We start from the raw sequence: 10,000 nt of genomic DNA on the forward strand, positions 1-10,000 counted from the left end.
AATGCAACATTTTAGTAAGACCCATCCTATAACAGAATAAGCCATTAGTAGACATTATTGGTCTTCCACTGCCTCTTGGGTTAGAGTTCTCTTGCTTGAGTGCACACTCGGGCTCACTATTCTATCTAATTTCTCTTTCTCTTGTTTTGTTAAAGTTTGTATAGTCTATATAGGAAATATTTATTTTATTGTTGTTACTGTTCTTAAAATATTTCATTTTTTCTTGTTTCCTTTCCTCACTGGGCTATTTACCCTGTTGGTGCCCCTGGGCTTAAAGCAACCTGCTTTTCCAACTAGGGTTGTAGTTTAGCAAGTAATAATAATAATGATAATAATAATAATAATAATAATAATAATAATAATAATAATAATACATAAAAAACAAGAAATCACTGTTCACAAAATTCGATCGATTATATAAATGTTAATGATATCCAGATGACCAGTTGTGTGTACCCAAAATCAACTGGAATGCATACACCTGATGCTAATTAACCAAGTGCTATACGAGCTAGAATTTTAGACATTAGCGCAATAAAAAAAAAAAAAAAAAAAAAAAAAGATGAGGGAGCTAGAACCCCCAAATTTTGGCTCATAGTCAAAAGATTCATAAACTACGACTTAATAATCTATAAAACATAAAAATACAATAGGGACATATACTCCCCATTATGGTAATTTAATCTACTGCAAATTAAAATGGATTTTCGTTCGAATATTCAGTAAGAACAAAATAAATGAACTGAGTTTGAACACTTTCTTTGCTATATATTACTAACAAAAACTTTGTTTAATCTATCATTTTGAAATTACATAATTTCATCGCTTTCAGATTACCAACTGCAATCAAGCAGGATTGGGATGTTCAATTTTATGAATTTTTTTCATGGACCCTGACTTTCCATTTTATTTGCCAATTCACATGCAGCAGATTCGAAGAATAATATAACTGTATTTTTAGGAGGAAGTAACCCTTTTCTAACTGAGTGTGTGGGAATAGAGATTACAACACTCCAATCAAATAAATCCCCTCTATTTTTCAAGTGATAAAATCAATTGAATATATTTTCCATTTCTTGACTAAATTCACTTCCTCGTTCTTCTCAGTTTTCGTTCATATAATCCATTTCAAGATACTTTTCACTTTGCATATATATTCTTTTTACATACTATTGATATATTTACTCTTTGGCTTTGCATACACAGTACGTCTGATTAGTATGATTTCCCCTCTATCAATTGTGGCATCAACAATTTCCTTTGTGCCAGAGCCAAGAAGTTAATTAACTAGTGTACACGACTTGTCAAAAATGACTGATATATATATATATATATATATATATATATATATATATATATATATATATATATATATATATATATATACACTTGTCAAAAATTACTGATATATATATATATATATATATATATATATATATATATATATATATATATACATATATACACACACACACACACACACACACACATATATATATATATATATATATATATATATATATATATATATATGTGTATACACGTACACGCAATCGCCTCTCACCAGGGCCTCCTTCTCCTTCCCCGAGGGACGGGAAGAGCTGAGCATGACCGGAAAGAAACACACACATACACACACACACACACACATATATATATATATATATATATATATATATATATATATATATATATATATATATATATATATATATATATATATATATATATTCAGGCACTTGCTCTTTAGAATATTTCCCCATTATTTTAACAAGCAACCAAGATAGTTCGAGACTTATCGTCAAATTTGGATGTAAGGAAATTTCCCTGGGTTCACTTACCGAGAGTATTGATATCGATTTATGTTGGAATCATCCAAGCAATAACGATAATTTGTCCCACTTTAGATGTTTAAGATGGAGCGTGGCTGCAAATCATAGTCAAATTTCTTGATATGAAGATATATCTTCAATCACATAATATTGCTTGCTGCTACAGAGCCTTAGATAAATGGAATTTTTCATCAGTAGGAATGGAGATGATTTCATAAGTAAGAATGGAAATATTGATATTTTCAGATGTCCATCGTCATTTTTAATGGTTAACGTTGACAGAATAGTCAAAAGTGCTGAGTTATAGGCATCAATAACTTTAGGTAATATGCTACCTTATATTCTTAAATAAAAGATATGAGAAGTGCAGTTATATTCAAAGGCATGAATCTCAACTTTGACAAATTCATAAAGACCTTTTGACTAATACGCATCGTTTTCTTTCACCTTTGTCTTCTCAATCTAATTGAAAATGGAATGGTAAATTCATTTGGCCAAATACACTTCAAGATTTGAAATTGTGTGTTGTCGTAGTTCCCAAAAGCCTGTTTTTTTCTTTTTTCTTTTTTTTTTCTTTTTACCAGGCAAATGTATTTCACTAATATGCTCATTCTTAAGCTTTCCACACATGCCATTCATCTAAGAAATGTATTATTCCTTCTAATTATATAACTGATGCTGCATCTAACTCTGCATCTACGTTTTATATAAACAACTATATCAAAATTTACAGATACGATCAACCATTTTTCTTTTCGTAGTTATGACGTTTAAACATATAATGTTGCAGGAAGCTGCCAGCCGGTTTTGAATGTTGACATTTCATTAGCTCTGCCAATCTGATAGCTCTAGATTTGTATAAATCATTCGAGACACGCAGGAAGACAAATGGGTTTATTTTTTATCAAAACTCGCACTTCCGTTGAAATGTTAACCGAATAATTAATTGATATTTACTTGGAATTCAATTTGTAATTTTTTCTTAGGAGTGTAGAGTGATGAATGTACTGTTGTCCTCTCCATACGCAGCGTAGATAAATAGCTTTTTATTATTCATAGCTCGCATATCTACGAAATTAAATCTAAGTAACATATTTAGATAATCGCCAATAAAGAGAAAAATCTAACCAACCCTTTCCTGGCTTAGAACTCATCAATCCACAAATATTCCTCGGGATCTATTAACAACTTTGATGAATGCGATGAAATAAAATCTGAATCTACAGACGGAGTTATTTTCATTTCTAAATTTAATCAGCACTTCATTGGTTTCTCATCGCTATGTTGGGATAAGTTGCTACGCCTTTGTCCTTCCCCAACTAGACTGCGGCCCACCATAGTCAAATCACTACGAGTTTTGATCCACAGTGAATATAAATAAAGCTTTCCATATGCTTTAATTAACACTTAAGTTCACATCTACATCCATCGGAAAATCTAACCACAACTTCCATGGCTGATAGCTACCGCCTTCAATAAAATTATTAGAAATGAAATGCAAAGAAATAGAAGTAAGCTATATATACTGTATATAAACACATATACAGCATATACTGTGTATATACACCATATATATATATATATATATATATATATATATATATATATATATATATATATATATATATATATACACATACATGTATACCGTAGATCTAAGTCAAATCTGTATCAGCATACATAGGCAAATAAAACACATTTCAAAATATAATTAATTCACGATGCTTTAGTTCCTTCCTCATCTCTTTTCTTTGAAATCCTTCAGTAACGCAAATTTACAAAGCCAAAGGCTAACAAACAAATAAATATAGTATATCCCATATAATCTTGAACCACCTTCTAACTTAATAGGCGAAGGGCAAAGCAAAAAAAATATACCTTAATTTTTTATTGAAAATTTTTCTTTTATATATGTTTGAGACCTACTAAGATTTATATTTAGGTTTGTAATAAGTGAGGTTATATTGAACATTATTTTTCTATCAATAATAACTCTATAAATTTACAATATCAGCGATGACCTTGCTAACAAACCTATATCTTTTCTTGCAGGAGGGGTGAACTCGACAGAAAAGGACCTGCCTGGGCATCCAACGTCAACATCAGACCCTTAAGACAGATCAAATTCCTTCAGTCATGAGCTTCGAGAGAGAGTGATTACACCCCATCATGTTTATGATGGCACGATAAAATCCCGAGCTTGATTGAACACTCATTTCAAATCGGAATCACCGACATACATCAGCCTTCTTGGCATCTTAATGACCACACGACGCAGTGGTTGCCGTTTTAATAACGGATAATAAAAATATACAGGTTGATACTTGTACATATTGCTTTTTGACAAAGTTATTAATATCTAAAGAAAAAGGTGTGGTGTATATTGCAAACTCATATCACTACGTGTTCGCAAAGTGAATCAAATTACGTTTTAATAAATGAAATGAAATGCAATAACACCAAATATGCTTGAATATCAATTTTATTTCAAATGGTGTTGTCAGAAATGTATAATAGTGTGTGAAACTAAAAGGATACGGCGTTTTAATTTGAAAGCTACTTTTGTGTAGTGACTTGGTTATACACAATACTGTGAAAAATATATTTTAAATCTTCAATTTAGGACATTAACAGCATAGAGAGGAAAGCTATATATTAAGTGATAATCTACAAAGATGAATAAATGTTGATGCTTAAAATAAACATGTAAAACATACAGAACTTAGCATTGACATTTGAAAATTGTTTTAATTGCAGCACAAAATAAGAATATATTAGAGACTATTAACTTCATATTAACTGTGATTATGTCCTACAGTTATTCAGAATAGTTATCTGAAAACAGTAAACTAACTGAAAAAGTAGGACCAAAAGCTAAAGGCAAAAATAATTAAAGTGCGACGAAACGGCCAAGATTAAGTTGAAAAATCAGCATTGCTGTTGAAACCAAACTATAATGGCGTCTACGGTCACAAGCATTAAAATGGAACCCAATACTCCAGCTAAAACAAACAAAAGCATAGAAGGAAATAAAATGATTAGCATGAACAGTATACCTCTAGATATGAAACCTCAATCAAATGTAAACAGACACAGAAAACAATTATCAATGCCTTTTGATCCAAGTCCTATTCAAGCTTCTTTCACAATGCCATGTAATCTAATACCTCACTGCGGACCATTATCTAGTTCTTGTGGTTCTGTGTTTTACAAAGACAAAGCCCCTGAAGGATCTACACCTTTTAGTCTCCCTTTTGGAGTCAAGGACATGTTTAGTAATGAAGGAAAAGAGGATTCCTGTGCTTCTATGAACAGAACTATGTTAGGGGAAAAGGAGCATTTGCTTAATTATTCAGAGGCATCAGGACATCCTTGTAACATAAGAATTCCTGTGTGTGAACAGCTGGCGCAGTGTACTGGATATAATAATAATAATAGTGGAGTTGTGAAAAATCAACCATCACGTATTAATGTACTCCCCACTTCATCAGAGATTATTTCACCAAAATCTGACATATGTGCATGTATTAATCCTGGGACTAGTCATGCATGTGCTTCAAGAGTATCGCACCGATCCTCTCTTGGTATTATTAACCCTCTTTTCGACCAAGTGACATATCCACCTCAGTTGACTCCAGGTCAGCCAAGCAGTCCAAGGAGATTTTCCCTTGATAGCGTTCTCACTCCTACAAGCTCGGGATTACCCGACTTTCCAAGTTCTTTTGCGATACCCTCTTGTCGAACGAATGTATTGGAATCTGATATGAATAATTTACGGCTAAGTGATAACCCCACAATGATGACAAACATACCGAATATTGGAAGTCCATGTTTTTCATATGCAGGCAGAGCGTCATCAGAAGTTGGGATTTCCAGTAAAGAGCCTCAGTCCAACAGTACATTAAATCAAGACATGATGGGAAGCACCAGTGGTAAAAATGTTAACTCTGATGCATCACAGTCAAATCACAGTCAAGTGAAGACACCAGGAGCATTGGCTTCAGACTGGTTTAGTTTACTAACACCATCACCTGAAGCTTATGCTCAAAGGCTTTTCTCACCAGAAGATTTACGTGATGAACTCCTATACCCTACGCCTTATGGAGTATCATCAGAAGTTTACCAAAATATAAATGCAAGAGAAGCAGATTTTGTGCTTTTAAAGCCAAAAAGGAAACCAAGAGTGGAAGCTCTCACTCCAGTAAGTGTGCCTGGAGAACAATGTACAGTATCCAAGCCTACAGAAAGTGAAGATCAACAAAAGAGTAATTGTTCAGATACAGAGGAGCCTTCTCATCAGACGAGTGAAAATACCTCTAGGAAAAATTCATTGATTGAAAGGCGAAAAAGTAGTTTAGAAAAACTCTATATTCCTCCTATACCGGAACAAATAAAGCCACCTCCTCTGGATATCAAGGTTGATAATTTTGATAGAGAAGAATACATTAACTTCAAAAAACGGCTTAGTGCATCTGAAGCATTGACTAATGACCTATTAAAAAACAACAGCAATTCTTGCCCTTTGAAGCCATTCAGTCTCCCATTAAGAACTTGTTCAGATGATGTGCTGAATATGTCTGATATAAAGAGACATTTCAAGCAAACTGAGATTATACAGAAAAATAAAAACAAACCAGACAAAGTAAGTAAAACAAAAATCTCTGAGAAAAACTCTTTAAATACCAAATATAACGCTTTGCCAACAAATTTGAAGAGCGAGAAACAGTTGGAAAATACTTCATCAAAAAAGAAACCACAGGAGAAGAGTTATTTTATGGATAATGGGTTTTCCCACAAAAGTCGAATTTGGAATGATGACGCATTTATGAAAAGTCAGTTACCCGGAAGGAACATTCGTAAACAGTCTTTGCCTACAGAAGAGCTTTTTAGTAACAGGCGCCCAAAAATAAGCCGGCATCCTAGTCTCAATCCTCTTCTAGATTACCAAGCATTGGAGAGACTTCAGCACAAATGTGGTACATTCTCTCCTGTTAGAGAATTGGATGAAGAGTTTTCAGGCTTCGGTGATAAATCTCCAAACCGAAATCATCTTTTCAAAAGACATTCTATTGCATTAATAAGAGAGGAAAAGAATACCAAAGAATACAGAGACTTTTTTAATGAAGGATCAGAAAAATCAAAGCAAAGCAACAGACGCCAGAAACACAAAATGCATCCGGTAACCGAAGAACCGAGAAAAATAAAAGGCCGATCGAGACATAAAAGAGAGAAGAAAACAAGTAGTCACTCTAAAGGTCGAGTAAAAGATCCATCTAATAAGTCCCATCTCCATCGTCAGCTCTCACAGGAATTTCTCAAGGCATATCCCGATATCCTTTTAAAATCAGAAAAGGAACCAAAGGGATCTCGGCATAGATGTAACCAAGAGGACCCAATAAGTGAGAAAAAACTACGAAATCTTCCACAGTCTTCCAGTTCTAAAAGACCTCTCAGGAAACACCAACGCCACACAGCCAAGCCAACTCACAAAAATTCGAAGGCGTACACAAGCCCTCTTGGCCCTGGCTATGAGGTGAACTTTCCTGACCTGGTAGTGCCATACGAACGTCTGGAGGAGTGCCCAAGTCCTACTTTCCTCAAGACTGATTACCCTCTTCCGGAATCCAATAGGTAGTTAATTCTTTGATTAATATTTAGCGTACAAAATACATATTAAAGACTATCCAATGCTTCTCAAGTTTAAACATCTTGTTAATATGATACATAAATTAAAATCATCAGATACTGAAAAGATAAAGCGAATACAAGAATTTCATTGAAACAGAAACAGGTGACTTGCATTATTACATTAGCCTAATATATATCTTATGTTATTAGGAATTCATAAATTTAAAAAACTAACATATGAACTACACACTAGTTCCTTAATAGCAAGTATTGTTGCAGCTTATCAGAATTGTAATGAACCTCCACGAAACACAAAAGACTGTTAATGTTATTTTTCTTGAAACTTTTATATATCATATTAGCTTTTCTTAATTAAATTTTTTCGCAAAAAATATCTAATCCTTTCGTAAAGCATAAACCTGCAACGTGCTAAACTAAAGTATTATTATTATTATTATTATCATTATTATTATTAATATTATTATTATTATTATTATTATTATTAGCTAAGTTACAGCCCTAGTAGGAAAAGCAGGATGTTATAGGCCCAAAGGCTCCAACATGGAAAAAAAGACCAATAAGGAAAGGAAATGAATAAACTACAAGAAAATTAATGAACAATTAAAATAAAATATTTTAAGAACAGTAATAACATTAAAATAGATCTTTCATAAATAGACTATAAAAAGATACTTATGTATACATTCAAAAGAGATCGCCCGCAATATAATACCACAAACTAAACTATTCCTTTTAATCTAACAGGAAGGAAAACGTTCAGCACCGGAAACCCAGACGAAGGCAACGCCATCGCCACGATGATGACTGCTACCTCAGCTCGTCTCCCTCTTCAAAGTCATCTTCTTCCTCTGGATCAAAGTCATCGAGATCCTCATCGTCGTCATCCTCCGGGTCATCGTCAGACTTGAGTTCATCATCTTGTACATCGTCTTCTTCATCGGATTCGTCCGACTCTGAGTCAACCTCATCATCATCATCTTCATCTTCTTCCTCCTCGTCATCCGATTCATCTGATATCCAGGATTTGATTCTATGATGGAACGTCGACAATAGTTAATTATGGGATTCAATAGCAATTATTGGAATTATATACTGTAATAAGCGGGCAGGAATTCGAAGAACGGTGTTGCATATTGCTTTGTAGATAAAATCAAACCTATTTTCGTCAATGGCTGTGCAATAACACTTTAGATTTAGCGGGGGATTTTAGTTGTATGAAATAAATGACCCATTTTGTCCAGAAGTTTTATTTAGATAACTGATCGTAAAATATATCAATGGGGTCATTAAATAGTTTCTGTACCTATAACACTATGTGCATTGTGTGTATGAATGTATAAACGTATAGTACACTATCGTACACACTCATATAAATATTTATATATACATATATATATATATATATATATATATATATATATTTATATATATATAAATATACATACATATATATATATATATATATATATATATATATATATATATACACACACACATATATATATATATATATATACATGAATGTGTGTTTACGTGCAGGGAAGTATGCCCACATCGACATGATCATTTAAGAGCGTGAGCATGCGTGTAAATGTTTTATGTGAGTAATTGTCATATACCGAGTTGCTTAATCACGTCTTTATTTTGGAAAAGGAAGGAAAAATCAATCTTTTCTTTCAATCAAATTAGCAACCATGTAATGAATAATGCTGTAACTCATACATTTCTATATATAATGGATAGATCAATTCAAATTTCATTTAACCTTTAAGGGTGCTAATATTAAACAATGATGCATTTTCGTTATTGAATTCAAATATACATATACATACACTTGACTTCAGAGGCATAATATAAAGGTTGTTTTAACACTGCGGATAACAAAGGAATATTATAGCTCTTCATGTATGTAGGCCTAGTGTAGATGTTCATCAACTTTATTCGCGTCTCAGACTCTAACGACTATTATCGCTGTAAAGTGTAAAAAAAAAAGGTACATAAAGCATATCTTTTCTTGTATGGAGTATTGTCATGTATATTCTGTATATAATACAAAGTTATATAAATTATCTGTAATAAAGGATGTTTTACATCTGGAGTCTCCTTAATCTTTTAAATTTTTTTCTACTTTTGTCCTTTTCTTCAATGTTTATCTTTTCATAAATAACACATGCTTCTACTGTTTGTAACTTTGTGCGATTATATAAATGGCACGAATATATTGTAATAGAACTACAATACTCTGGATAGTCAAACCAAATAACATAGAGCACATTTCCAACGCAGTCATTTTAATGCGACATACCAGCTGATTTGGTATGATGGTGATTGGAAAACAAGCTGGTTTGGCGTCCATATTAGGCTAATCATCATGCCTCTAGTTTCCAACCCAATCAATTTTCAATACGTGAAGTACTATTGCGACAATTATTATTATTATTATTATTATTATTATTATTAGCTAAGCTACAACCCTAGTTGAGAAAGCTGGATGCTATAAGCCCAAGGGCTCCAACACG

At 32.8% G+C, this 10,000-nt stretch overlaps 1 protein-coding gene across 1 annotated transcript in view; it reads left to right on the plus strand.

Moving 5' to 3' along the window:
* Positions 1–8,861, plus strand: part of LOC137644034 (uncharacterized protein DDB_G0284459-like) — a 50,993-nt gene extending 42,132 nt beyond the window's left edge. The window contains exons 2-3 of the mRNA XM_068376926.1: positions 3,885–7,463; positions 8,226–8,861. Coding sequence (XP_068233027.1) covers positions 4,789–7,463; positions 8,226–8,517 — 2,967 coding nt within the window. The 5' untranslated portion in view covers positions 3,885–4,788 and the 3' untranslated portion in view covers positions 8,518–8,861. The remainder of the gene's footprint in view (positions 1–3,884; positions 7,464–8,225) is intronic.
* The last annotated feature ends 1,139 nt before the right edge of the window (positions 8,862–10,000 follow it).

The sequence above is a fragment of the Palaemon carinicauda genome, chromosome 7 (genome assembly GCF_036898095.1).
Source record: "Palaemon carinicauda isolate YSFRI2023 chromosome 7, ASM3689809v2, whole genome shotgun sequence".
In the NCBI taxonomy this organism is placed as follows: Eukaryota; Metazoa; Arthropoda; class Malacostraca; order Decapoda; family Palaemonidae; genus Palaemon; species Palaemon carinicauda.